This window comes from Pelodiscus sinensis, chromosome 11 (genome assembly GCF_052426305.1).
Source record: "Pelodiscus sinensis isolate ZL-2025 chromosome 11, ASM5242630v1, whole genome shotgun sequence".
NCBI classification, from domain to species: domain Eukaryota; kingdom Metazoa; phylum Chordata; order Testudines; family Trionychidae; genus Pelodiscus; species Pelodiscus sinensis.
In genome coordinates, this window is record NC_143062.1 from 7,043,283 (window position 1) to 7,071,281 (window position 27,999).

Here is a 27,999-nt window from a genome sequence, read left to right on the forward strand (position 1 = left end):
CCTAAGATGGCTGTCAGCGATAGGGTTCTGCGCACCACACACACCAGCTTCTAACACCCACAAGCTCGTGTCCAACTGCACGTGCTGGAAGGATCGTGTCCCATCACGCCAGAAGTGACCCCGCAAGGCGCAGCCCGCTTGGGGCCAGATTTTCCGGTAAATGTTGCCCTTTACCAAAGGGTCAATGAGACCAGAGGATACTGACTATGGATGCTGGAGCCTGCGCTCAGGGGAATCCGGTGCAGCCTGGCTATTAACCCATGCTCTTCTGTAGCCCATCCCTGCTTGGAAAGGTCTGGAGATGGGGGCGTGAGGTTCCATGCCACTGACCCCTGCTGGCCAGCCCTGCGTGCTGGTTGGGCACTGCCCCACAAAGAGCATCTTTGGGCAGCCACAGCCGTTTATCCCGTGCTCCCTGGGAACGGCTCAGCAGAGGGACCCTGCCGCAATCGGCAAAGTCTTCTCCACAAAAGGGAGAAGCTCTTGGCCCTTGGGACGGCCGGGATCCTCCCCAAAGCGTTCTCCCTCCTCTCCCAAGCAGAGAATTGATGGGCCCTGGGCAGGGGGCTGCCGAGCTAAAGTTAACCCCTTGTTCACTGGCACCAGGAAGCACGACGGTCCCATCACATCTCATTCAGCTGAGCTGCTGGGATGGGAGAAGACCCGTTCGAATGTCCCTCTGCCGAGCCCCACCTGGGTTAAGCTAGGGCTGGGCAAGACGCAGCCCATCGGCCAGATCTGGCCCACCTAGCACTCGGATCCTTTCTATTCAGAGCCTGCTGCCTGGGCCACCCAATTTCCAGGCAGCAGGATCCTATTTAAATGGCTCCTGGCTCCCAGTTGTGGTGCTACCCTAGCAGGGGCGGAGCCCTGAGCCCTGTAAAGAGTCACAGCACCCCCGAGCAGCTGCCAGTGGAGCCGGGAGTCCTTTGCTCTGTTTTTAATTCAAAGCCTCCAGCAGAGACAAGTCTGGAGGGTGGCTAGTCCTCAGCCCCGCCCCTTCTGCCCCAAGCCCCGCCCCTTTCAGGGGGTGGAGCCATCCCGCGGCTACATACCAAAATTCACTAAGCGGCCCCCTTGTGGAAATGACTGCCCACCCTGGGTTCGGCAGACGGACCTGCTGAGTGGTGAGGTCCCACTGGGCGCTGAAGAAGTCGTCCTTGTCCTGGGTGAAGACGGGCACATCGTACTCCTGCACGACGGGAGGGTCCGGCCGCTGCTCGATCACTTTCAGGTGAATGGTGTTCGATTCGTCTGGAGGGGGGAGGGGGGGGAGAGAAAGGAAAGCAGCCGGCTCTGCTAGCTAACGCTGCTGCCTCAACTTGCCCGGCCAAACCCAGCCCTGCAAGCCCCGCCCCATGGAACCCCACCCACGGCTGCCATCTGGGCAGGGCTTACCCTCAGATGCCAACCTCCCCTCCCGCTCTCTGGGCGAGACTCCGTCACAGCCCCCGGCCAGCTGGTCCCCAGCAGCAGCCAACCACGCTGGCATCACGGCCACCCCCCATTAGCCCGCCCGAGGCAGTAAGGGAGCACTGCTCTCCCCGGACCCTCGCCCAGCGCTCCACCTCCTCCCTCCCGTGCCCCTGTCCCACGAACCTCGCTCCAGCAGCCCTTCCCCCCTCCTCCCAGATATCAGGAGGCTCCCCTGCCACAGACAGGAGCCATGCGCGGGGTGCCGCGCCAAGGGACAGGGACTCCGTTCCAGCTGGACGCCCAGTGGCCCTACCGATTGGCAAGGTGCATTTCCCTGTGGCGTTCAGCTCCTCCAGCAGGATGGTCATTATGGGCACCAGCTTTTGTTTACTCTCTTCATTGGAGATGAAGCCGCTTTCCAGCTAGGAGAGAACAGCGTGTCACTTAGCAGCATGGTAAGTCGCAGCAGCAAACAACCCCGCCTCTCCCCGCAAAGGTGCCGCAGGGCTGTCCTGCAGGCGATGCTGGGAGCTATTCTGTTGCTTTTCTTACTCAGACCCAGGAGTCCTGTTGCTCACGCAGCTAATGACAAATCTACTCTCTACACCGCACTGCGTTATGCAGGGTCGAGAGGTGAAATCCCGAAGTCAACGGCAACGCTCCCATTAACTGCGATGCATTTCGCCCTAAGGCACAGAGGCCAGAAAGGGTGTTTACCGAAAAAAATTCTCACTGGTGTTAATCTTGAGAAACATTAAGAGTGTCGAGTCCGGGTTCCGTGGCTTTGTAGACAGCCTGGGAAGGAACAAGGGTGTTTACCCCGGACTGTCAATACCTCAACTAACAGGTTATGTTTCTGTTCAAAGTATTGTTCAGGAAGAAACAGCACAATCGGGGTCCCATGATCCTAAGCACCATATATCCTCACCTGTACTAGGGACGTAAGTGACTAGGTGACTACCCGATAAGCAAAAGCTTATCAGATAGTCATCACACTAGTCGCTTCCCCCCTTGCTGCCTCTATCAGAAAAAGGCAGCAAGGCAGGGGGAAGAGGAGGGGGAACTGGGGGAGCCGGCTGAAAAGCCAGTTCCCCCAGCTCCAGCTCCGTGGGAGGGGTGCAGCGGCAGCATTCCACCTTTGAAATGTACAAGAGTTCCCGCTGGGGCTCTTGTACATTTCAAAGCAGAAGCGCCACATGGCACTTCCTCCTTTGAAATGTAGCAACAGCTGGGCGGGCCCTTGCTACGTTTCAAAGCGGAAGCGCCCTTAGTGACTAATCGAATTCCATCGACTATTCGATTCGTTAAGCAATCGAATTTTAACGTCCCTAGCCTGTCCTACCTGCTTCCCGACAGAGTCACTATGGTCACCTGCAGCATCGTGGAAGTACAAAACTCTCATTTTCTTTTTAAAATGAATTTTAAAATTAACAATTCTACACTTAAGAAGAACATAAGAACGGCCAGACAGGGTCAGACCAAAGGTCCATCCAGGCCAGTGTCCTGGCTGCCGACGGTGGGCAATGCCAGGTGCCCCAGAGGGAGTGAACAGAACAGGGAATCATCGAGCGATCCCCACCCCCTGTGTCACCCACTTCCAGCCTCTGACAAACACAGGCTAGGGACACCTGTCCTTGGCTCTCTCCTCATGAACTTACCTTCTCGGAACCCAAAACAAACCATCCCCGTTACTTGTTAACAATCATTCACACTGGCTGCCCTCAAACAGCCTTATTTTTAAACAAAAGGGCTGACGTTTTCCCATTAGGAGAAGTCAGCTGCCCAGGGAACGGCCCAGGAAACACAGTGAGAAGGAGACACATCACCTGCCACTTCATTTTGTTTGAACAAGCAAGAAGTGAGTGGGTGCGGTCTGGTGAGCTGTTTAATTACCCACGGGGACAATTTCCCGAGGGCTGCGGTGGATTCTCCCTCGCTGGCAGGTTTTAAATCAAGACTGGCTGCTTTTCTTACAGCTCTGCTCTGGGAAAGATAGTGGGAAGTTCTCTGGGCTGTTATACAGGCGGCCGGCCCAGAGGATTACAGTGGTCCACTCTGGCCACAGAATCTGAGAGTGACAATTACAGGCATTTGCAGGACTGAGTTGGGAGCCCAGACACACGACCTGACTATAAAACACTGAACAGCACAACCACAGCATCACTTCACTGGTGTTTTGATTCGTTACAGTGTAACAGAGGGGGAATTTGCTGTAATGTTATGACCCCTACGTATGCCTCAGTTTCCCCTGTGATTTGCACGATTACCCAGTTTGGGGGTGGAGAGGGAAGGACTGTTGGCTCTCAGGGCGGGCTGGGACACATAGCCTAGCTGTCTGAGCCTGACTGGGCCATTGGAAAAGGGCCGGCTGAGGCTGCCCCCCATATCAATGGGAAATCTGAGAGGACAGTGGACGATCCAAGGAGACAGATTTCCTCACCTCACCGCACAGAAGCTGAGCAGAGACCCCAGCTCGAAAACAAAGGCCTGATACAATCAGGGCCACGTGGCCTATCCTGTGTAGAAGGGGTGAGACCCACGGGGATCGGACACACTGAAGGGGTCTCTCCAGACTGTTCTAAAGCTGGGGGTGCAGCACCGCTCCTGGGGACCTGCGACCAACAGCATTAGGTATCAACCGCTGCATCAATGCCCCCCTGACCTCTAAGGTGGTGAGATAGCCAGCCAGTTTCTTCACGATGGGTTCCAATGCGCACGTCTTGGCTCGCGCATCACAAACAAAGCCCAGGTTGAAGAGCAGAGCGTTCCGGCTGTATTTCTTGTGCTCGATACAAACTGGGCAGCCAATCAGCTTCTTCTCCATCGCCGTCCTGCCAGAGAAACAGCCACACGCCGTCACTTGCCATTGTGCTAGAAGGCCTGGCCGCATGGGGAAGATTCTGCTTTGAAAGTAGCAGTCTCTTTGTTTTGTATGTAACACAACCGGTCCGCCCCAAACTCACAGCACTTACTCCCAGCCCAGTAGAAGGAAACGCAGTCATCAGCTTAGGAGTTAACGCTAATTAAAAATGGAGGCATGTAAAAAACTGTAATACTGGTGGTAGGCTGCGTCCTGAATTCTCCTAGAAGAGAAACATGGGGCTCTTCAAAGCTTCTGTGCAATTACCATTCACTGAAATCTCACGCACGGGAGGTAATCCAGGTATTAAAACCTGCGGTGGCTAGTTCCTAAGGTTCTGCAGGCCCCAAACAGGGTCAGGGCACCAGCTCAGGTGACTTGGGGCGAAAGGTAACCCAAGGATGGGCCTCCTCCTTTATTTCCTTCCTTTAGCAAGCTAGGCTTCTGCCCCTTCAGAAAGCCAGTGCTCTCCCGTAAGCCCTGAGCGCTTGGCGTCACCAGGACTCGAACAGCCCGATTCCTGCTGGAGCTGCCAAGCTACAAGACTCTCCTCGTAGCTAGGCCGGCGGAAAGGCAACAGACCTAGACAGGAGAGACCCCTGCTCATGCACAGCGGAGCTACTGCTCAAGCAGTGGCAAAGGAAGTTTTTCCAACCCAGGCGCCTCCCCCTTGGCCTGGAAAGCCCTGATTACAATCTGCATTCGCTAGGGCCAGAGGTCTCCAACCTTTTTAAGCATGAGATCACTTTTTGTATTTAAGTGCAATCCAGGATCTACCTCAAACCCCAACACTGCTGCCCCGACTCCTTCCTGCCCTTTCTCTGAGGCCCCGCCCCTGCTCACTCCATCCTCCTTTCCTCACTCATTTTTATCAGGCTGGAGGCAGAGGGCTAGGGTGTGGGGGAGGGGGGTGTGGACTCTGATTTGGGGCTAAATGATTTGGAGAGTGGGAGGGGTTCTGATCGGAGCCTGGGGCAGGGAGTTGAGGTGAAGGAGGGGATTCAGCGTGCAGGCTCTGGGAGGGAGTTTGGATGCAGGGTGACTCAGGGCTAGGGAAGGGATTTGGGGTGCAGGGCTGGGGCTTGGCTCCAGTTGGGCACAGGTGGCTTCTGGGTAGTGGTGGGGGGGAATAAGTCAGGCTGACTCCTACTCTGACCCTGCACCACTCCAAAAAGCATCCAGCAAACTCCCTCCATCCCTGCTCCCCCCAATCTGTGGAGATGGGGTACAGCAGTGTTTCTTAAACTTTTTAAGACTGAGGAACACCAAACAATTTTTTTTTTTAAATGAGGAACACCAAGGATTTTTTGTTGAGCAAAAACAAAAGGGGGGGGGGGAAATCAGGGGAAGTTATTGAGAAAAAAAATTAGAAAGGTTGCCTGCCCCTTTAAGGGTAGCCATTTTGAACACTGTTCTCTGTGGCACACCTCCAACTGCCTCACGGCACACCGGGGTACAGGGTGCGGGGAAGGGCACCTTGACATCAGTATGCCCCCCCTCTTCTTCCTGTACCCTGCACAGCAAGCAACAGCCTCCGGGGGTGGGGAAGTTCCAAGGCTGAGGGCAGGAGCAACTGAGACAGACTTAACAGCCTCCCAGCCAAACCTGTCAGGATCGCCTGTCAAAGGCTCCAAGATCTACCAGTCCATCCCAATCGACTGGGTAGTGACCACTGCTCTAGTCCATCCTTGGCCTCTCTGAGAGAGCAAAGCGTGGGGGTCCCTAGGAGCACCAGCTGTGCTGGCGGGCTTTGTGACATGGAAACCTGCCCATCAGGAACTGGATCCACAAATCACAACATGCAGGCCTCCGTTGCCTCTGGGTGCAAAGCTGTGTCCAGTTCTGTCCAGGGAGCCGGAGCTCTGCTTTGAGAGTGGGGTGCAGTGCTAAGTGGTACTCACACCGTGATGAGCTTGTTCTGCAGCTCGGGTTTGGTGATGACGTACACCTGGACCGTGTCAAAGAGCTCTCGGGAGATGAAATCCTCTGGCACCTGAATGGCCAAGGAAACCATAATGTACCACTGAAGAGCCAACAGACATAACTCTACAGTCACATAAAATGTCACCGTATCAGATGCTACTGGCTAGTCAAAGAGATGCTCACGGCCAAGGTGCAGGCCAGTGACAGATGGAGCCAACACAGGTTGGGTGCTGGAGACCACCCACACTGGATTCCCCGAGGTCACTGCCTGTTTGAATACCCTGCAGACCTGTCCCAAGTACAGTAAAACTCCAAAAGTCCGGCATCCAATAGTCCGGCACTCCTGATAGTCCGGCATCAAAATGGCCAGAGCCTAGTGAGTGAGCTTCGGCAAAAAATGAGTCACAAGGTAACAGCGGCAGCAGCTGAACTGAGCAAAAAGGGTAAAAAAGGCTTAAAAAAACCTAAAACATTACACTATATTGTATACAGTATGTATAATAAAAAGGGTTAAGAACACTTTATATACAGTATATAATGTATACAGTATATACATAACCACCTTATAGTACCTCATGATAGTCCGGCACCACCTAGGTCCCATAGGTTCCGGATTATCGGAAGTCTACTGTACTCTGCTATCACTGACCTGGTAGGTTATTTTAGGCCCTAGGGTTGGGTGGAATTCACTGAAGAAGATGCATTCAATGCTGCTGCTGCGGTCCATGGCTGCTGCTGCAATAGATGGACACAGAATGGATGTTTACCAAAGGGTAAGTGGAATCTCTTTGGATTTCTCTTCCTTTGGCCTTTTCCCTCCCCTTCCACTAAGAATGTTTGCTCAATAAACACAAGACAAACCCTACATTAAGGCAATTTTTCAATGCACAAGAGGCAGATGTTCCAAAGTAAAGTTACAGCAGCTATGAATTTGGCCTACGTGACCAATGCAGACTCTGCAGTTAATGCTGTGTGCGATAATACACATGCACTGGGGGGGTAGGTAAGGTACAAAGTATCTGACACCACCGTGGGTTTAGGCACTGAACTCCAGTGCAATCTTTACACAAGTGGCTGGGGTGCAACTCCTTAACCAAGTCACTTCTCATCAAAACAAGCCTTTACCTCTCCTTCCAAACCACAACAGTTACTTATGTGAAGCAACATGTTAACACACCTAGTGCTCACCGGAAGTTGACAATACATACAAAATACAGCTCAAATCCCTGAGTTCTGCACGATTAAAATATGAATGAGAAAGGTGACCTGCAAAGGAACACAAAAATATTATAATTAGGGATGTGAATGTGTGCGCATGTACACAGTTAACCGATGACCCTAGGCTCAGCAGTTCACATCCACGGTTACACGCAACTCCCCCTTCCCCTCAAAAAAACCATGTAACCGCTGAATTTTTTCAGCAGTTCCACGTTTTCCTAAATACACACATTTTACCATCCCTGATTATATTATAATATAAAAGGCAAGAGTGACAGTTCAGCAACTGCAAGCGAAGGGAGTTTGAGTCAGAATATTTAAACTATTTTTCTCTGAGAAGCAGGGGCACGGACTGAATTTTAGAAGTGAACATAAACATTCCAAGTTTGCTTCTGTTAAGGATTAGCATTTAACAGGAGAGTCTTGCAGAGTCAGGCTACAAAGCTCAAACTCTCACAGCCTAGGGCACATGAATGCCAAGGTCGAGTGGGAACGAGGAGTCCTGTGGCAACATAAAAGACACACACGTTTATTTGGGCATCTGAAGGAAGTGGTGCACATCCTGTGCTCGGCGCTGCAGCTGCTCGCACCTAAGACTTCTGTATCGCTGAGCACACGCGAGCAGCAGCACATTAGCAAAGCGGGGGAGCAGCACCAACCATCCCCGCCGCACGGACCCGGGGAGCCTGCCTAAAGCCTGCAACCAGCCATGGGGCTCTGGGGCGCCAGCCCCCTAATTGCCTTCCCTGCGATGGGGAGCCCAGAGCCCTCCTCTTGCCCGCCCACCAGACCCCTCTTGCACTCAGCGCCCCGGCTCAGAGTCAGGGGGACCCAGGAGACCTGGGGGGGAGGGAACCCAGGAGTGCACAGCCGTGGGACAGGAGACCCTGGGGGGGGGGGCGGAGCCAGGAAGGGCCTGGGAGTTGTGTGTGGGGGGGGGACACCCAGGAGTGCAGCTCCCAGCCCACAGCCGGGGGGGGGGCGGGAGCGGGGGGGGGGCCAGGAGCCCAGCCCACAGCCGGGGGGGGCAGGAGCGGGGGGGGGGGCCAGGAGCCCAGCCCACAGCCGGGCGGGGCAGGAGCGGGGGGGGGGGGGCCAGGAGCCCAGCCCACAGCCGGGCGGGGCAGGAGCGGGGGGGGGGGGCAGGAGCCCAGCCCACAGCCGGGGGGGGGGGCAGGGAGCCCAGCCCACAGCCGGGGGGGGGGCAGGAGCCCAGCCCACAGCCGGGGGGGGGCAGGAGCGGGGGGGGGGGCAGGAGCCCAGCCCACAGCCGGGGGGGGGGGGGAGCGGGGGGGGGGGCGGGAGCCCAGCCCGCAGCCGGGGGGGGCAGAAGCGGGGGGGGGGCCAGGAGCCCAGCCCACAGCCGGGGGGGGGAACCCAGGAGCCGGGGGGGACTCGAGGGGGAGGGGCCCAGGAGCGGGGGGACCTAGGAGTGGGGCTCCTGGCGTCCCCCGGCTGGGCGCACCCCGGGCTCTCGGCTCTGGCTGGGGGTCCCGTGGCCTGTGCGCGAGGGGGGCGTGGCAGGCAAACGCCCGTGGCCAGGCGACCCTACAATAACAAAGTGAAGGACCCCACACACGAACCCCCCCAACACCTACCCCGCCTCGCGCATGCGCATACAGACGCGGCCCGGCGCACGCGCACTCTCCACCGTGCGCTAGGCCCATCGGACAGGGCGCATGCGTACGTCAGCAGGCCTGCGGCCCAGACCGGGCAATCTACGCGTGCGCACTGAAGGCTCGCCCGGCTAGGATTACAGTAGTTCGCCTCATCGTCACGTGTCCCCGTCGGATGAAAGGGAAGCCGCCGGAAAAGCGTGAGGGGTGGGTCTGACCGGTGATCGACAGCCAGGTTAAGCCACTCAGATGTGCCGGAGGCGGGTCAATATGATGAGTGACAGGAGAGTCTCACCAATCAAGAGGCGAGGGTTGTTTTTCCGCTGTCTCCGACTTCCAGCCGAGACTGGTGCCCCGGGATCAGGTGAGGGACCGTCCGCAGGGCCCCCGCCTCCGGCCCCCCCCCGTGCCGGGCCCCGCCAGCCTCCGCCCCCCCCCCCGCGCCGGACCCCCCCCGCTTCCACCCCCTCCGTGCCGCGCCGGGCCCCCCCCGCCTCCACCTCCCCGCGCCGTGCCGGACCCCCCCCCGCCTCCACCCCCCCGCGCCGTGCCGGGCCCCGCCAGTCTCCGCCCCCCCCCCGTGCTGGGGGGCTGCAAGCGCGTGGACCAGCGGGGGGGGGGGTCCGGCCCCACCCAGCGCGATGCCAGCGGGTGGCCCCTCCACCCCCAGAACCGCGGCCCGGCCGGGTCCGGCAGCGCGGGGGCGGGAAGGCGAGAGCTCGCGGGGGGGGGGGGTGGCTCCGTGTTCACGCGGCGCTCGCCACCCGGCCCCTCGGGGTCTGCGGGTAGAGCGCGGGGCCTCGCTGGCTCTGGGGCCGCCCCTCCGCCCCCTGCCCGGCAGCTCCCCCGGGAGCCTCCTGCTTGTGTGCAGGGTGGGGGAGGGAGAAGGGGGGCTGATGTCAGAGTGTCCCCCCCACTTCTGTACCCCATCTCCGCACAGAGAGAAGGGGACGGAGGGAGCATGGCAGTGCAGGTCTCTGTCCTACACTGTGGCTGCGTCTACACGGGCATGATTTTCCGGAAATGCTTTTAACGGAAAAGTTTTCTGTTGAAAGCATTTTCGGAAAAGCACGTCTAGATTGGCAGGACGCTTTTCCGGAAAAGCACTTTTTCCGGAAAAGAGTCCATGGCCAATCTAGACGCGCTTTCTGCAAAAAAGCCCCGGTCGCCATTTTCACGATCGGGGCTTTTTTGCAGAAAACACTACTGGGCTGTCTACACTGGCCCTTTTCCGGAACAGTTTTCCGGAAAAAGACTTTTGCCCGAACGGGAGCAGCATAGTTTTTCCGGAAAAGCACTGATGATTTTACATGAGATCGTCAGTGCTTTTCCGGAAATTCAAGCGCCAGTGTAGACAGCTGGCAAGTTTTTCCGGAAAAGCGGCTGATTTTCCGGAATAACTTGCCAGTGTAGACACAGCCTGTGTGTGTCTGTGTCTCACACACACACACCCACCCACCCTGTCACTCTCCTCTCCTGACCCAACACACGTGGGGGGGTTGTTACTCCTTTTACTGCTTGCAAAGTGGGTCAGGGTATTCTGGTCTGAGGTAGATCTTACATTGCACTTAAATTGAAAAAGTGATCTTGTGGCTAAAAAGATTGGAGACCCCCTGTATGAACGCCTCCCCAGCACTCTCCCCCGTGCCAGGCCCACTGGACAGAATGGACGGATTGATACTTTGCACCCTCTACATACCCACTGCTGCGCAGCCTGTGGGGCAGCACGTGGTGGTCGGTAGAAATAAGACCCCACCATAGGCAATTCTGGGTGGATGAGATGTCAGCCAGCGTTGGTCTCCGTTACCCTTCCTCTGTCGGATGAAATCGATCCCATCTGCTCCTGCGTGGTGTATCCATTCCCTTTCCTCAGCAAGCACCACCTGAGCGCCTCGGAATATTTGCAACAAAGGGCCGTTTGTTCAGCGGGTTGATGCTTCGGGTCGGATCAGCTGATTCCCACGGAATTGCTGGAACGTCCCCCTAAATGAAGCTGTTCGCTTTGGTCTGTCGACAAAGCGCTGACGCTGCTGAAGCTGCTGAAGCCAGCGCCGCAAGCTCCTTCCAGGCTGAGCTGATCCGCGTATCCCTTCCCGGGTCGCATTCGTATCCTCTTCTTTCTGTCGTTTTTCCAGTCATGCAGAAGGACCTGCCTCACTCCGCCCGGGGGCTGGGTGCTTCCCTCTGCCAACGAGTGAGCAACCGCAGCTTCTGCACTACCGTGGCAAACTTCTGGCGTCTCTGCAGGTTCCCTGGTGGGATCTTGCAGGAGTCTGAGGCTGATTTCCACCCCGTTGTCCATTGAGACTTGATTTTTCTCATTCCTGCTCTCTAGATAATCCGAGGACGACGGGGAATTTCCTGCTTCAAGAAGGACCGGCCTGTGTGGTGCTGCTTAGCTGACCCTGGCCCTGGCCCGGGGAAGCCGATGCATGTAGCCAGGTGGGGTTGAATTGTGTAAGCGCTGCTGCTGAGGGGCAGAAGAGCGGCTCATCTCCCAATGGCGCTCAGCAGCGAGACGGAGTCGCGAATCTACCGCTCCCTGCGAGCCGTCTCCGGCGTCACTGCCCACCTCGTCTCGCTTGGATTCACCATCTTTGTGGCCATACTGGCCAGGCCTGGGTCGAGTAAGTAGAAGCCAGCGGTGGGCAGACCCGGACACAGGCTGTGGTTGGAATGTGGGGCATCCCGTTAGTCCTTCTGAAAGCGCGGGGCAGGCTGGGGCCAGAGGACACAAGCAGGCCGTGGGTCAGCTCCCAGGGAGCTCTGCCAAGCCTGAGCTGCAGCCCCGGCTGCTGAGTCCTGCCCCTCTGGGCCAATGCCCGGCAATCCTGACCTGCAGCAGCGTGCCATGGAACACTCCCACTAGCCTAGCCTCCTGCTCTGCTAATGCCCCTGGCTCCTGGGCGGCTGCATTCCCGGCTCCCCAGCACCAGGCCTCTGCAACCAGACGCCTGTGTAACGTGTGGCAACCGCCTGCTTCAGCAGGTCTGGCCACATCTCACCCTGGGGGGAATCCCACGCAAAGGGGTGGGACAGGAAGTGCTGTCAAAGGAAGTTGACAGGAAAGGAACACTCTGCGCTTAAGTTGGTAGGGGGGGGGCCGCGCTCGGGGGTAGCTGGAGAAGCAAGAGGAGCCCTCTGGCACCCTAGAGACTAACAGATTTAGTTGGGCAGACGCTTTCATGGGCGAAACCCACTTCCTCAGTTGCATGGAGTGAAAACTCCCCGCCCTTGATGGGGGGCTGTGAATTCCAAGGGATAGTAGGGATGTAAAATCCCGGCTAATCAGTTAAACGTTATGTGTAAGCGGTTAACCACTTACATGGGATCTCGTGGGTGGGGGATTGCTTCAGCCAGCCAGCCTGGAGCCGCCCCCTGCCTGCCCGTGGCACGGTACGGTGGGCCCGGTTGGTGCCGTGGTGGGGCCGCTGGGCCAGGCTGCACCCGCTACATCAGGCCTTGCAAGGAGGCTGCTCTGGACAGGCCGGGAGCTGCTCCAGCCCAGGGGGCCACCGGTTAACTGCTGGCTGTCCATGGCTGAGCAGGGGATCAGAGTCTGGTCTCCCACGTGCCAGACTAGTGCCTTGAGCCCTGGGCCATCCGAGCGGAGGGAGCTGCGCGGGAGAATGGCGGGTTAACCCACCGAGCGGTTTGTGAAGCGATACCTCGAGCAGGAGACGTTTGTCAGCTATGCCCCCCTCCTCCCCCCTTTGGGGCTTCTGGCTGGCCTGAGGGGCTCACTCCTCTCTCTGCTTTCCTTCCAGGCCTGTTCTCCTGGCACCCCTTCCTGATGGCGCTTGCGGTAAGTCGTGACATAGGGCACTTCTGTCACTGCACCCCAGTCGCCGGGGTGGGCTGCGCAGTGCAGCGGGGCCCCGTGTCTCCTCACGCCGTCGGCGGGCGTGGTGCAGCACAGCGCGGCTCCGGGTCTCCTCATGCTGTCAGCAAGCGTGGCGCAGTGCAGCGGGGCCCCGTGTCTCCTCACGCCGTCAGTGGGTGGTGGGCGTAAATGCAGCAGAGTTCTCCACCCGCTGTGCACTGGCTTGAATGACAAGGCGCTGGTGAGCCTCGTAGTCTCACGTAGCTGAGTCGCCGGCCCGTGTCCTGGCTCTCCCCGCGCCCTGAGGCTGTTCCTCACTCGGCACTGCCCCCAGCCGCCCGAAGGGCCCGGAAAGCGCTTGGCTCCTGAGGAGTTCAGGGCTCGGTGGCTGAGGCACCAGGCCAGCTGCAGGAGACCGAGGGCTGCAAGCAGGTTCCAAACCACAAGTTCTTTGCCAGCCAGAAGTAAAAGGGGCCCCGGGAATCCCCCGCCCTGTATCGCGGAGCATTGCCAGCTCTGGCTTCCCCTTGTGCAGCCAGGATCCGAGCGCAGCCTCCCCTGAAGAGGCTCATCAAACCAGCTCAGCTACCTGCCTGTCTCCCATCGGCTCCGTCCTGGCCGCGCTTTGCAGCACCCACCAGCCGCCTGCTCAACTCTGCAGTGTGTGAGCGGTGGGGGCTGCAGGGAACAGGGTAGCCCCCGTGAGGGGAGATCCCTCCTTCAGAGCCTCGAGCGGCGCCGCTGGGGAACTTGGCAGAGCGGACGCAGCCCTGCTGCACCGACTGTATCTTCGACACGTCTACGGGCCCAGCCCCAGGACTTTCCCCGGCCTTCAATGGATTTCCCCTCCCAGCGCCCCAGGGAGACCGGCAGAGGGCGAGTGAGTCCCACAGGGAGTAAGGATCATGTGCATGAAGGGACTTAGGCACCTAACTCCCATCGAGGTCAATAGGAATTAGGTGCTTTTAAAAATACGGCCCTTAATGACTGACCCGGGATCGTGCAGGAAGTCGGTGATGCTGGTGGGAATTGAACTGTGATCTTCAAGCCCCAGACGAGCCCCCAATCCCCCGGGGGTCCAGGCAGCGCTGGCTGCGCCCCAAAGCCCGGAGGCGCTGGGCGTGGGGTGACGCTCTCAGGAGGGAGCAGCCCGTTGCTATTTGGAGGGGCCGTTTCCAGGCCGTGATGGGTCGGGGCAGCCCTTGGGGGTGGGGGGAGAGAGGCACCTGCCTGCCCCCACGTGGCGCCCACAACCAGCCGTCTCCCTCTGTGCCCCCCAGTTCTCCTTCCTGCTGACGGAAGCCCTGCTGGTGTTCTCGCCGGAGAGCTCGCCGCTCCGCCCCTTCTCCCGCAAAGCCAAGGTGCGCGTCCACTGGGCCCTGCAGCTGCTGGCCCTGCTCTGCGCCCTGCTGGGCCTGGCCGTCATCACCTACAACAAGCACCTCAACGGCAAGGCCCACTTCGGCACCTGGCACGGCCTGACGGGCTTGCTGACCGTGCTCTACGCCGGCCTGCAGTGCCTGGGCGGGGCCGCTCTCCTCTACCCCCGGCTGCTGAGGAACTGGACGCTGGCCAAGCTGAAGGTCTACCATGCCACCTCGGGGCTGGTGGGCTACCTCCTGGGCTGCGCCACGCTGCTGCTGGCCATGTGCTCCTTGTGGTTTACCACGGCGGTGCCTGGCCTGGCCTGGTACCTGTGTGCACTCTGCCCCGTCCTCACCAGCCTGGTGATCATGAACCAGGTGAGCAACGCGTATCTCTACCGCAAGAGGATCCAGCCCTGACGTGCCAGGCTGAACCCAAGCCTCTGGCAGCCTGGAAGGGCCGTGCCTGGTCCCTGGGGCTAGGATTGTGAGTCCCGCGGGGAGCCGGCTCCACGAAACGGCCTGGCGGCCCCAGCGTGGGATGGACAGCAGCCACGTCGCCAGCTGCGCTGGGTGCCAGTGGCTTCCAGAGGGGGAGGGTTAACCTGGAGTTCTGGGCTATTCCCCGGCGGGTGGGGGGCAAGGCTCAGGCAGACTCTGCTCATTCGGAAAGCCCCCGGGTGGGGTGTGGGCATTTACCGTCTCCCAGGGGCTGAGCCGGGGCTGGAATGGCCCGGCCCCTCCTTTCGTAGGCGGACGGACGGGGATTTCCTAGCAGGGAGCCGCCCCCAGGGAAGGGGGCTCGTGCTGTTGGAGATGGGGCGGGTGCTGACCCCTCTGCCTGGGGCTGGGAATGGGGTGCCCCCGGAGTCTGGGCCCTAGAGCCAGGGGAGGTTCGGTGCAGCCCCTGTGGAGAAGGGTTTGAATGTGGGGGGTGCAGAGGGGCGGGGCCCCCGAGAGCAGGGCTGCCAGCTGGCCAAGGAGAGCCTCTTGCCAGGGCTAGGGCTTGCTGGGTGGGTACAGCCTGACCCCCGGCTCTGAGCGGCAGCTGCTCCACAGCCAGGCTCGGGGCATGCACGCGCTCAGAGCAGGGCGCCAGCTGCCCAGGGGAAAGGGCTCCCTCCCTAGCAGGCCCTTCGGCAGCTCAGGCCTGGGCCTGTGGGAGAGGAAGGTCAGAGCTGAGGGCATCGTCTCCCGCAGCCCCATGTCCACCCTTCCACCCCTCCCCCGCAGGGTCAGTAATGTTCAGCTGGGGAAACCGAGGCACCATGCAGGGAAGTGACTCAGTCTTGCAAGGAGCAGGGGTGCAGATCTGGGCATCTGCCCCAGTTCCGTCCTCCCGCCCCACTGCGCTGCCGACCTCCAGGGCACAGCTCAGGCCTGCTGGTGCCCCCAGCAGGCCCGGTCCCTGTGCGTGACTGGCCCTGGGGCTGCTCTCCGTACCGTGGTCTCTCTCGCTGCTTTGCTTGGGAAAGCGCGGGGGGTTGACTCACGCCATGCAGGCACCGGGGCTTCTGGGCACGGGGAGGAAGGAGTCGGACGGAGCCCTCCAGCGGGGGAAGGACTTTGGAAGCAGCTGCCTCTTGGGTAAAAGAGCCAACGGCCGGCTGGGTCTCCAGCCTCCCCTGGCCCGGCCCTGCTGGTACAGGGCTGCTGGGCCGTGTTCCGCTGGGCTGGGAGCCTGTTCCCGACCTCCGCCCGGCTGTGTCCCTTCGGGAGCGGCAGGACGTGGCCCGTGAGCCAGGCCCGCGCGCCCTCGGGTCAGGCTGCAGCCCCGGACTCTGCTGGGCCAGCTCTCCTCCCCGGTTCAGTGAACCCAGCGGCCCTGCTCCGCCGCCCGCGGGGCTGTATGTGGTGCAGAAAGGGGGGGATGCGCTGGAGCCCTGCAGCCAGCCCCAGCAGCCACGTGGGTCCTTTCCAAGGCGCATCATGGGCCCGCCACGGGGCAAGGGAGGCGGGACAGAGCCTGCTCCAGGAACGTGGTGCTAGAGCCGGGGGGCAGTTTAAGGAAATAAAGATTCCAAGCAGCTGCAGCCTCGTGCCACTTGGGGTTTTAATTCCCCGTCTCCCCAATTTCCTGCTGCAGGAGCAGAGGCGCCCTCCTCGACAGGCGCCTTATCCCGCCAGCAGGCAGCGTTGGAGCAGCCCCTTTGCCTGGGGGTTCATGGGCCCAGCCCTCCCCCCCAGCAGGTGAAGGAGGGACACAGCCCCCGTGATGTAGGGGGGGTACCTTGCTGGTTGCTATGCTGGGCAGTGGGTTGTGCTCTGCACAGGCAAGCCCCTCTCTCTGCACAGCTTCACCTGCTCTGCCTTCAGGAGTCAGGTGCAGGCCATCCCCCCGCTGGCCCCCTCGGTGCGGACTCACCGGTCTAGGGCTGCTGCGCCCCACTTTTCCCAGGAACCGCTTCGCTCTGTCTCCAGCACTCGTGGCTCCATGGCTCTTGCTTCTACTGCGCCTTGTGGCTTGCCGCTGGGAGCTCCATCCACAGGTGCAGGGCATCCCACTCCTGACACCAGTGTAACAAAACGTTGGGGTTTTCCTGTCTCCTGCAATGGCACAGACAGACCCCACCAGCCAGTAGAGTAGAGGGAGTTTATTGCTTCTCCAGGATACAGCACAGATGTAATCTTGTTCCAGGGCAGGCCTAGGATGCCTCAGCCCCCCCTTGATATGGGGGAGCCTGCCCCTAAATCCCAGCCCATTGCCTAGGCTGCTTCCTCCATGATACCAGCCAGAAAAACTAACTCCCTCACTTCCAGCCCTACCCCCAGCCAGGGCTCCACTCCTCTTCTTCCCCTTGTTCTGCTCCCTGGGAGATAACTGGTCAGACAGGTTCAAAGCCCCCTTGCATAATGACTCATCCCCTGCCCTGCTGGGCCGTGCTGCAGACAGCAGCCAGTGGAGGTCACCCACAGCCCCAGCATAGCAACCAGCAAGGTACCCCCACTATGTCACAGCCCTACCAGTGCAGAGGGGCTGTGCTGGGGCAGTGTCTCTTCCTGGGCATGGGAAAGAACTCGGGCCACCTAGGGCACCTGCCCACAGTGAGGCTGGGTGCTGCCGGGTGCCGTGTGCATTCTGGGCCGAACCAGCACCGCTGTCCCCGCGTAGTAAAGGGGGGAACCGCCCCAGGGGCACAGGCCGTTGGACGTTGCCGGGCAGCGGCCCCCCGCCTGCTCTCGGAGGAAATGGCTCTGGGTTGGCAAGACGCAGCTGGTGGTTGAAGATTAAAAAAGCAGATTTTGCAAATCAGACTCGTTTCATCTAGTCGATCAAGAGACCGGTGGGAATGGGGGTGGGAACAGGAGCCACAGAGGCTAATTCTACACCGGTAGGATCATCAAATGCAGCATCTCACCCTCTGGGTTCCAGGCTGGCATTTTAACGAACCCAAGCTAGGAGGGGGTGACCTGAAGCAGGGCTCAGGGCAGCACCAGCCCAGCGGTTCCCAGCTGAGCAAGGCCTGGGGCAGACCCTCCAACCCGGACCATGTTAAGATCACTTGCTGGAGACGTTACCGATCTGGTCTGTTTCACACGGGGGCTACTGAGGGGCAGGCTCCTGGCTTGTGCGAGCCAGTCAGACCGGCTGATCACAGTAGTTCCTTCTGGCCTCCAACTCTATGATGTTAGGCCCCTAGGTCAGCACCGTAGGCCCCTAGGTCAGCACGTAAGTGGCCCATTTTTTCCTCACCTGCCCTCCCAGCCAGCAGCTGCCATGGACTTGGGTGGGACACAACTCCCCCCTCCCCCCCGTGTCCCTTGCAGCAGAGTCATGCTCCAGCCTCCCATCTGTGAGCCTGACCCCTCCGCTGCCTCAAACCACAGCTCCCTGTTCAGGGCAGGCATTCAAACCTGGAGAGGATAATTGGCAGGGCCTTGAGCCAGCCTGCTGCTCATTTCAGCAGGAGCACCCGGCCCCAGGGAAATCAGACATTCGGACTCAGGCGGGCAGAATAAACCCCTTGGGATTGAACAGCAAAGCGAGGCCGGATTCACAGCTCCCTGGGTGAGTGTCCCTCTCCCCTGCCAACACCCCAGCTCATTTGCTGTACCAGCAGGCTGCACACACTGGAGGGGCCTGGGGTTGGTCACACCAGGCCTTGCTCGTAAGTGAGCAATGAGTGTTCAATGTTCAATTCTGCTGACTCATCACAATCCCTGCTTTCCAGGCCTGCTCCTTCCCTTCCTTCCTTCTCCTCCCCCTTGTTTCTAGCCCACAGCCCTGCCTGTGCCAGCTGCCCCCTCCTGCAGTGCACTCCATCACGCTAGTCCGGTGGCTACCAAGCCGGCCGACCCCATGCGCCCTCGTGCCAGCTCTGGTCCTGGCAGAGCCAGTCTCGGCAGAAGGATGGCTAGTGGCTCACAGACGCCCCCCACGGGCCAAGCCTTGGGCTTGCTGGGGACGTGGGAACCCGGGCAGCTGAAAGTGAAAGCGAGCTCCGAATGCAAGCAAGAGACGATCTTTGAAACAATTGTTTATTGATACTTAAATTCCCGTCTATTTGCCAGTTGACAAAACCTTCTGGTGTGGTCCTTGAAGAGTAGCTCCCCCCTTCCCCCCCCCTGCACCCGGCCCAGGCTGGTAACAGTGCCAGGAAGTGCATGAGCCGAGGGGCCTGGCCACAGGGGGCTGGTGCGCAAGGACAGCGTGTCCAGCCAAGCCCCCTCCAGAAACGCCCATCCGCACAGGAGGGAAAAAGGCGAGAGGAAGCCAATGTTCCGCGGGGGCAGGTGCAGGGAGGGGGGAACATTGGGAGAACTGTCAAGAGCCCCGACATGAAAGATTCACTGTCTGACGAGGCCTCAAGGCAAAGACGATCCAGCCAAGCGGCAGCTGAACATGCAGCTCCCACCCAGTTCAGAGGCTGCCTTACAATTCAAACACCGCAAAAGAAATGGGAGAAAACCCATAGGAGCAGTAACACAAATCAAATCCACCCCACTGGGGCTCCCACAGACAGACTGGGGGTGCCGCACGTCCAGGGACGAGTCTCAAAGCTCCGGGGGCCCAGGGGTCCCAGTCAATATCCCAGGGGAGGCAGCTGAGCGGGGGCGGAGGGGGGGTGACGACAAAGCAATTATTTGTAGCTAAAGAGGTGTTTATCTGATGATCATGGCAAACTGAGCCCAGCCACTTCCTGCTGGGTGACGGGCCGGAGGGGAAAGGGTTAACCCAGCAAAAGGAGTAAGAAAAACCTCCCGCCCCTCAGATCAGGAACAAAATGAGCTGCGAAAGGGAAGGGGAAGTCGAAAGGGAAGGGGAAGTCGAAAGGGAAGGGGAAGTCATAGGTACTTTTCACGACCACTGGGAGGCAGGAAGTGCCACCTCACTTGCCGAGTTTGCCCTGGGGGGAGGGTGGGGTAAGCTTACAGGCTTCAAATCCGGGACCCGAGCAACCAAGCGCAGGGCAAATCCACGAGTCCTGGGCCTCTGCCCAGAGCGAGCGCCGCGTACCCAGCAGCTACCTGCGGGTGATGGCTTCCCAGGGGCAGTCCGTGTCCATCTGGAGAGACGTGGCTCCATCCCTGGGCGGTCGGCGGCCAGCCCTGCTTCGTGTCTCTGCGGAACCTCTCCCCACCACCGGAGAAAGCGAATGAGAACCAGAGCCCCCGGCGGCTCCCGGTTACGGCCCAGAGCCCCCGCGTCAGCCCAGGGTGGCTGGGACATGCTGGAATGAGGTAGCCCTCTCCCTCGAGGTTGCTGGAGGGGCCCTCTGCTCCCTGCAGACAGCCAGGCTGGGGAGCAGACAGGCTGCGAGAAGACACAAGGGATCACTGTGACACCGAGATGGGAAAGGGGAGGTGCTGGGGTCCCAGGTCACAGCTGAGCAGGGGCGTCCTCGAAGGTGATGATGCTCGACTCCTGGCTGGCCCCTTTCCCCGCACTGCTGGGGTCTCGGCTGCTTTGGCTTTTCTCCGGGAGGAGGGGGCTGTCTGCCTTCGCCCCTACTTCCTCCTCCTCATCCTCCATGCTGGGCCACGCGGACTGGTCCTCCACGCGCTTCAGCCGCTCGTTCAGCGCCTTCAGGGCGAGCTGCCTGCAGGGCAAGGGCGGACAGTTAGTGCAGGCTCTGCCTAGGCACATGCTGGGACTTCAGGGGTCCTGGGGGGATGAAGGAGATCTCCCAGGGCTTCTAGGGGCACGGGCAAGGGTAAATACAATGTCTCGCGGCCGCACGCTGCTCCCCGACTGAACGCCTGCCCCCAAAGGGCCAGTGCTGGAGTCCTGGAAGGCAGCAGAAGCGACCTGCAGCTGCCCTTCCTGCGGCACGGCCATGGTTTGGGAGATGGTGCCGGCAGGGCAGCAGACGGGCTGCTCACCACAGCAGCGGCTCACCGAAAGCCTCCGGCTGGCTGTAGCATCCCAACTCCCTGTACCCCCTCTGCCACTGTCAACCAACCGCCACCCCCTCCGGGGAGAATTGTCCCTGGGCTGCTTTCACCCAGACTGTTTCTCCCTACCCATGCTGTTAGCTAGTTAGAGAAATGGTCAGAGGTAAACAGGATGAGGTTTAATAAAGAGAAATGCAAAGTGCTCCACTTAGGAAGGAACAATCAGTTCCATACATACAAGATGGGAAGCGACTGTCTAGGAAGGAGCATGGCGGAAAGGGATCTAGGGGTCATAGTGGACCACAAGTTGAATATGAGTCAACAGTGTGATGCTGTTGCAAAAAAAGCAAATATGATTCTAGGTTGTATCAACAGGTGTGTTGTAAGCAAAACTCGTGAAGTCATTCTGCCGCTCTACTCGGCACTAGCTAGGCCTCAGCTGGAGTACTGTGTCCAGTTCTGGGCGCCACATTTCAAGAAAGATGTGGAGAAATTGGAAAGGGTCCAGAGAAGAGCGACAAGAATGATTAAAGGTTTAGAGAACATGACCTACGAAGCCAGGCTTCATGAACTGGGCTTGTTTAGTTTGGAAAAAAGAAGATTAAGGGGGGACATGATAGCGGTTTTCAAATATCTAAAAGGGTGTCACAAGGAGGAAGGCGAAAATTTGTTCCTCTTGGTTTCTGAGGACAGGACAAGGAGTAATGGGCTTAAAGTGCAGCAGGGGAGGTTTAGATTGGACATTAGGAAAAAATTCCTAACTGTCAGGGTGGTCAAATATTGGAATAAATTGCCAAGGGAGGTGGTGGAATCTCCCTCTCTGGAGATATTTAAGAACAGGTTAGATAGACATCTGTCAGGGATGGTGTAGACGGAGCTTGGTCCTGCCTTGAGGGCGGGGGGCTGGACTCGATGACCTCTCGAGGTCCCTTCCAGTCCTATGATTCTATGATTCTATGCTGGCAGGAAGGGCAGCTGCAGAGTGAAACTGACACCATGCTTATCAGTTTCACTCCTGGTGCCACTTGGGAACCTCTGGGGAAGGAGGGACCCAGGCCTCACGGGGCAGCGGGAGGCAAGCGACTGAAGTGGAAGGGAGAGCGGGAGAGAAGCGAGGTGCAGCAGACTGACGGGTCAGAGGATGCAGCGCTCACAGGCCAGTGGAAAAGTGGGGTCTCTTGTTCTTTGGACCCCAAGCGCCCTCCTTGCGGAAATACCGTGTCAAGCGGCACTCAAGCCTAACAGCCCCCCAGCGGGGAGAAAGGGGCTCTAAGGGGGGGGGGGGAGGAAAGGCAGTCGAGGAGAAGCCACGATAGGGTCTGTATAACATCACAGGAGAAGAGTTCGTTTAAATATGACACATGAAATACTTCTGGGCTGCAAGGAGAGGCTCTGATGACTGAGCAAAAGCAAGGCCTTGAAATAAGGAGAGAGGAGGCTAAAGCGAATGGCGAAGGGAGGCGATAAGGGTCTAAAAAGGCAGACTCTGAGCCGGAGGGGTGGCTGTGGTTAGTACAACGAAAACCAATGCGCCAGCCCGGCCTTTCCCACCCCCACACTGGGGTTAAAGTCTAGTCGCGCCCCAGGTAGAAAACCTGCCAGTCAGCAAGCGGGGCGGAGAAAGGGCCTTGGGGATGGGAAGTCTTATCTGGATTAAGACTGGAAACAGGTGAACGCCACCCGGTCTGTGGCCGAGGTCAGTAACTGGCCATGTCACTTGTTTGTTCACTGCTAACCCTGCCTCCGCTGGCGCTGCGTGCGGTGGGCCCACGCGCCCCGGGCCCAGCCCACCGAGCGCAAGCGCCGCTGCCGGCCGGGAGGAGGCCTGGCCTGCCTATCGTTTAGTCCCACTGAAAGCGAACTGGAGAAATAGCATCTGGCCTAGGGATTGAATTCAATCCATGGTGTCAGACCCGGCATAAACAGCAACAATCCCAGCACCAGCCACCAAAGCAGGGAGAGCTGGGGGAGAAGGCGCAGAGCAGCAAGAGAGGGAAAGGCAGGAGCAAGGAGCCAGGGAAAGGCGGGTTAAAGAGCCGTCCCTTCCCACCCCAGAGTCAGAGGCAATTCAACCCTCACTGCAGCAGCCGGGCCAGAGAGGGTTAGAGGCAGCCAGCCAGACAGGTGCCCCGTCTATTCTAGGGATGGTAAAATGCCTTTCGGATACCTGGGGATATTTGCAGCACTTACCCACGGGGGGCAGTCGGCTCCCTATGCATACCGGCTCCTGCCTGCCCCCGCGCTGCTGTCTCCTGCACCCAATGGGAGCTGTTTGTTGAACTAACAGGCAGCTAAGAAGAATCACGCCCCTTCTCCTGGGTCATAAGAACAACCAGGCAGGTTCAGACCAAAGGTCCATCCAGCCCAGTGTCCTGTCTGCCCACAGTGGCCAGTGCCAGATGCCCCACCAGAACAAGGGGACACAACAGGTAAACCTCACGTGATCCCTCCCCCGTCACCCACCTCCAGACAAACAGAGGCCAGGGACGCCATTCCTACCCATGCTGGCTAAGAGCCATTGATGGACCCAACCTCCATGAATCTATCTAGCTCTTTTTCTGAACCCTGTTGAAGTCCTAGTTTCACAACATCCTCCAGCAAGGAGTTCCACAGGTTCATTGTGCGCTGAGTGAAGAAAAACTTCCTTTGGTTTGCTTGAAACCTGCTGCCCATTCATTTCATTTGGTGACCCCATGTTCTTACATTGTGGGAATAAGTCAATAACTTTTCCTTATTCACTTTTTCCCACACCTGTCATGATTTTGTAGCCCTCTGTCATATCCTTCCCTTAGTCATCTCTTTGCTAAGCTGAAAAGTCCCCGTCTTTTTAATCGCTCTTCATATGGGACCCGTTCCAAACCCCTCATCATTTTTGTTGCCCTTTTCTGAACTTTTGCCAATGCCAAGAGATCTTTTTTGAGATGAGGTGACCACATCTCTACGCAGTATTCAAGATGGGGGCGTCCCATGGTTTTATATGGAGGCAACAAGCTAGTCTCTGGCCCTTTTTAAATGACTCCAAACATTCCATTTGCTTTTTTCACTGCCACTGCACACGGAGTGGATGGTTTCTGAGAACTCTCCACACTGACTCCAAGATCTCTCTTGAGTAGTTGTAGCCACATTAGTCCCCAACATATTGTACGGATAGTTGGGATTCTTTTTCCAATGTGCAGTACTTTACCGTGCTCAACATTCAATTTCATTTGCCATTTTGTTGCCCAATCGCTTAGGTTGGGGAGATCTTTGTGAAGCTCTTCACAGTCTGCTTTGGTCTTAACTACCTTGAGCAGTTTGGTATCGGCAAGTTTTGCCACCTCCCTGTTTATCCCTTTTCTCCAGATCATTTATAAAATCAGCTGACTAGGATGGCTCCCAGGACAGACTGGGGGACCCCACTGGTTACCTCTCTCCACTCGGAAAACCGACCATTTATTCCTACCCTTTGTCTCCTGTCTTTTAACCAGTTCTCAATCCACAAAAGGACCTTCTCTCTTATCCCATGACTACTTATAAGTTATTCATGAACCACATGGCCTGGCAGGCAGGCAAGTTTGGCGGCTGGCAAGTAAGTCTCTTGGCCACAGCCTGCTTCTGGCACCCCAGCCCTTTCCTGCCCCAGCCCTCTGCCCCCCCTCCACACTCAACACATCCAAACCCTGTCCCCCTCTTACACCCACATCTCCTCCCAGATCTGGCACCCCAACCTCCTTCCCCAGATCACAAACTCCTCCTGCCTAGGTCACATCCCAAACCCCTGCACTCCAGTCCCCTGCCCTGGGTCACAACCGCCTCCTTCACCCACACTCCCTCCCAGACTCCAGTCTCCCACTTGCATCCCTGTCCCTTACCCCAAGCTCCCCTCTGCACCCAAGCTCCATGGTTAGCCCTCCTAATAGCACGGAAGAGCGCAGCCCTCGCCCACTTTCCAAATTCTTGGAGTGGCCCCCCGTCAACAATTATTGCCCACCCCTGATCTAGGGCATCAGCACACACAGACAAAGGGCTTTTATTAGATGCTCTACCACCGTACTGGAGCCAAATCCTCCTCTTCCCCTCCAGGCCTCCTAGCAGGGCCCCCCACTTCTGTCCTCCAAACCCAAAAGCAACTGAGCATCAGCCCCCCCAAAAACACAGTGGCCGAGTTGCACTGGACACCTGGCACGGAAACGGAACGCAAGGGGGTCACGGCAGAGGCCACGCAGCAATCCGCAGAGCTGGCAGCGCAGGCCGTGCTCTCGTTCACCACTTTCCACTAGCCACCTTCTCCATTTCAGCTTCCCCCCCGCCCCACAGCAGCATCCTCCACACCAGTGCTCCCAGCAGCCCTCTTCCCGGCCTGGGACACCCCCTCCCGAGTGGGGCTACCTAGGAATAGTCATGTCAGCAACTAGCTGACTGTCCAATAACCAGAAGCTTATCGGATAGTTGACTAGCGATGAAACTAGTTGCCCCCCCACCTTGCTGCCTCTGTCAGAGAGAGGCAGTAAGGTGGGGGAGCAGGAGCTGGTGGAGCCGGCTTAAAGGCCAGTTCCCCCCCAGCACTGTCTCCGCGGGGTGCAGGGGAGGTAGAGGCGCGGCAGGAAGCAGCGCAAGCAGGGACTGAAGCAGCCTCCGCTGGCGCTGGCTCGGTTGCGATTCTGCTTTTGAAACGTACTGAGTGGGGCTCTTGTACATTTCAAAAGCAGACGCAGGGAGCGCGGGGCTTCCTTTTGCAATGTCAGGGCTCTTGTACATCTCAAAGGCTCAGGTGCTCTGGGGGGCTTCCACAGCAGGGCCCTTGCCACCTTTCCAAGAGGGAGGCGCTCTTAACTAATCGAATCGTCGATGGAAATCCCACGGGAGGGACAGAAGAGCATGTGCCACCAATCCCTGCAAACCAGAAACCGTGCAGTTGGGCGGGCAGGTGCAGGGGGTGACACAGCGACTCCAGACAGAAGCATTTTCACTCTGAAGCCTCATTCAGCTGGGCCGCCCAGTTGAAAAGCGCCCGAGGCAGCGACCCAGAGGGCCTGATCCGGCAGAGCGCCAAAGGCTCTCAGCTGAGGTCAGCAGCAGGGCCCAGAAACGCAGCCCTTGTATAGCTCCCTCGCCCATTACACCCGAGTTGTCATTAACAAGACCCCGATGAGCTGGCAGCTCATTTCAGCAAATGCTCGGCTCCATTCCATTTTGAATGCTCCAACCTCAGGCTTCAGCAAATCTTCCCTGATCTCACAGCCTGTGGAAATTACCCCCCAACAGCTGCTCTGGTTACTGCCCCTGGCTGGCTCCAGCAGAAGCTTGAATCAGTTTCCATCACTCCAAGCCCTAACTGCCCCAAACAGGACTAACCGGAACCCAGGGAAATGTTTACACTCAATGCAGTAAGTAGGAAGGGTTCTTGCCTCCTTGCTTTCAAAACCCATGATCAGACGGCCCAGGGGGAACTCAACTGGGAAGTTAACCGGAACGTGCGCAAAGCCTGACTCTGAATAAAACATCCATGGACGACAGTGCCTTCTTTTTAAAATATTTTGCCTCCCCGAGTTCAAACGCAACCAGCTGGCTGGATTCCACAGACCCAGGAAGTGAAAGTGACAGGAAACACCATGAAACTGACTCAGCTCGTTTGCTTCCCTATACCGGGACAAGGGAGGAAGCATGACCAGGCAGTGTGACTGACAAAGAGCAAATTAAGGCCCCAGTCCTGCTGGAACTCATGAATGTTCATCCCACCGATTTCAAGAGGAACACTCTTGCACTTACACGTTAAGCATGTGCACAGGGACTAAAGGATTGAAGTGGCAAGGATCTAAGCCATGTGTTAGGAACAAAGTTCATATCTATATTTTTAAAAGTGAAGGCTCAACAGCTTCCCTTGAATTCTTAACTGGGAAAGATGGCTCCCACCTCTGCCGTGGGCTCCACTGTTGATGGAACATGCTAGTTTGGTGCACACAACGTCCGTTTCCGTGGGTAGTTTAATTCTTCTCTGCACTAGAAATTCACAACTCTGTTTTGGTGGGACAGTAGGAAATGCACAACTCCCGCGCCCAGCCTCAGCCAGCTACGTGGGTGAGGACCTTAGCACACACACAACAGCTGATGGCTCCCCTGATGTCACATGCAAGGGGTTAACATAGAGCCCTGACCTCAGACTGAGAAAGGCAAGGAAGGAGGGGCAGATTTTCAAATATTCCTTTAAAAAAATCCGTATAACATTGAAATCCAGGCCCTGTCATCCAGAACTAAGCAGTTTTGTCGGCTTATTAAAACTCATCTCAGTTCATCTTTAGCGAGGATCTAGCATGGGGCACACGTTGCATGAACTCGTGATCGCTAACCACATAATAAATGGGAAGGGAACATACAATACCTTCTCCTCTCAGCGTCCTGCGGGTCTGTTCCAGGCAGGCTGATGGTGATGGACGAAGGAGCGCCCACATCGTAACGTTTCACTGTTTTCCGACAAACTTTTACTTTCACCAAGATGCTGTGCACCAAGTTGGCCACCAAACCAATCACAGGCTGCAGTATCTCGGGGAAGAACGTGGCAAAGGCAAAGTGGTCTGACATGTCGCCACGCCCCCGACTGTGCCGCTGGTAGAAACGGAGATAGATCCAGCTGGAGAGGACTCCAAAGCCGTAAGATGCCAATCGGTTGCTTTCTATTAGAGTGGTCAGCCTCAGAACAGCCAGGAGAAGGAGTAAGAGCATAGGGACCACTTTCATCCGCACCTGGGGCACCTTCAGGACAGTGCTGTCACCCATGGTCTGCTTGAGGGCCACCAAGACCCCGCCAAGGAAGCCCAGTATGCCGTGGATGCGAATGTTAAACAGGTACACGAGATTGAATGACCCTGCATAGGTGAGAAAGTAGGCAAAGGCTCCCAGAAGCCCAACCGAGATATTCACCACTGCAAAGAAGATCAGGAGCTCCAGCGCTCCCCATAGGGGCTCCAGCAGCCTGCCAGCCAGCACCACCGTGGCCAAGCTCACGCCAACGTCCCAGACGTGCTTCTCCGCCACGCCGTGCGTGGCCAACGTCCAGATCCAGAAGTTGGGGGGAAAGAGGTAACCCGGAGTCACGCCGAGCCCGAACACCGTGTCCACCGCAAAGGAGAGCAGGTAGAGGAGGACCACGGTGGCACAGATGGACTTCACCACCACGCTGGTGCTGGCCAGCACGGCCAGGAAGTGCTGCCGGGCCACCGGGAGGTACCGGTTCATGGTGAATGGAGGCCCACGTGCAGCCTCGCCGAACTGCTCAGGGCCCTGGCCTGGGTCCTCTGGGGGGGGTCATGCACCCAACGGCCCTCCCCGCCTCTGACCCGACACCACCCACCACAGGCCCGGGGGGCACAGGCCCTCCCGCCCACCACAGGCCCCGCAGCCACGGGCCTGGCACCCAGCACGGCCCCCCCCCCCCCGGGACCTGCTAGTCCGGCCTGGCCCTGCGCC

General features: G+C 58.3%; 3 protein-coding genes across 9 annotated transcripts in view; 1 reads left to right on the top strand and 2 right to left on the bottom strand.

Annotated features, from left to right (window-relative positions):
* NPRL2 (NPR2 like, GATOR1 complex subunit) overlaps positions 1-9,347 on the bottom strand; it is a 14,498-nt gene extending 5,151 nt beyond the window's left edge. Inside the window, exons 1-7 of one of the 7 annotated variants that reach the window (XR_016350408.1) lie at positions 7,945-8,289; positions 7,388-7,465; positions 6,849-6,934; positions 6,178-6,269; positions 4,079-4,247; positions 1,730-1,838; positions 1,118-1,254 (exon numbers count right to left, since the gene is read on the bottom strand). Coding sequence is in view for 6 of the 7 variants with exons in the window: in XM_075939511.2 (XP_075795626.2) it covers positions 1,118-1,254; positions 1,730-1,838; positions 4,079-4,247; positions 6,178-6,269; positions 6,849-6,934; positions 7,388-7,465; positions 7,945-8,050 (777 nt within the window). In the remaining variant the exon portion in view is untranslated. Of the gene's footprint in view, positions 1-1,117; positions 1,255-1,729; positions 1,839-4,078; positions 4,248-6,177; positions 6,270-6,848; positions 6,935-7,376; positions 7,466-7,944; positions 8,290-9,015; positions 9,087-9,328 lie in introns of those variants that run through there. The other 6 variants (XM_075939515.2, XM_075939512.2, XM_075939514.2 and 3 more) reach the window with 6 other exon arrangements.
* On the top strand, positions 9,246-17,473 carry CYB561D2 (cytochrome b561 family member D2). Its single transcript, XM_075939520.2, has 4 exons — positions 9,246-9,397; positions 11,369-11,660; positions 12,801-12,838; positions 14,137-17,473. The coding sequence occupies exons 2-4, from the start codon at positions 11,534-11,536 to the stop codon at positions 14,638-14,640; spliced, it is 669 nt and encodes a 222-aa protein (XP_075795635.1). The 5' UTR covers positions 9,246-9,397; positions 11,369-11,533; the 3' UTR covers positions 14,641-17,473.
* A 1,208-nt stretch (positions 17,474-18,681) lies between these two features.
* TMEM115 (transmembrane protein 115) lies at positions 18,682-27,999 on the bottom strand. The gene is made up of 2 exons (XM_006132750.4): positions 26,915-27,999; positions 18,682-20,261 (listed from the first exon to the last, which is right to left on the bottom strand). The coding sequence occupies exons 1-2, from the start codon at positions 27,766-27,768 to the stop codon at positions 20,042-20,044; spliced, it is 1,074 nt and encodes a 357-aa protein (XP_006132812.3). The 5' UTR covers positions 27,769-27,999; the 3' UTR covers positions 18,682-20,041.

Bases quoted from the DNA above. Each gene is read 5' to 3' on its own strand.
- CYB561D2 (XM_075939520.2), top strand. From the start codon at position 11,534: ATGGCGCTCAGCAGCGAGACGGAGTCGCGAATCTACCGCTCCCTGCGA. The intron at 11,661-12,800 runs GTAAGTAGAAGC...CTTTCCTTCCAG, and splicing joins ACTGGCCAGGCCTGGGTCGA to GCCTGTTCTCCTGGCACCCC. The intron at 12,839-14,136 runs GTAAGTCGTGAC...TGTGCCCCCCAG, and splicing joins CCTTCCTGATGGCGCTTGCG to TTCTCCTTCCTGCTGACGGA.
- TMEM115 (XM_006132750.4), bottom strand. From the start codon at position 27,768: ATGAACCGGTACCTCCCGGTGGCCCGGCAGCACTTCCTGGCCGTGCTG. The intron at 20,262-26,914 runs GTATTGTATGTT...CTTGCCCTGCAG, and splicing joins CAGGACGCTGAGAGGAGAAG to GCAGCTCGCCCTGAAGGCGC.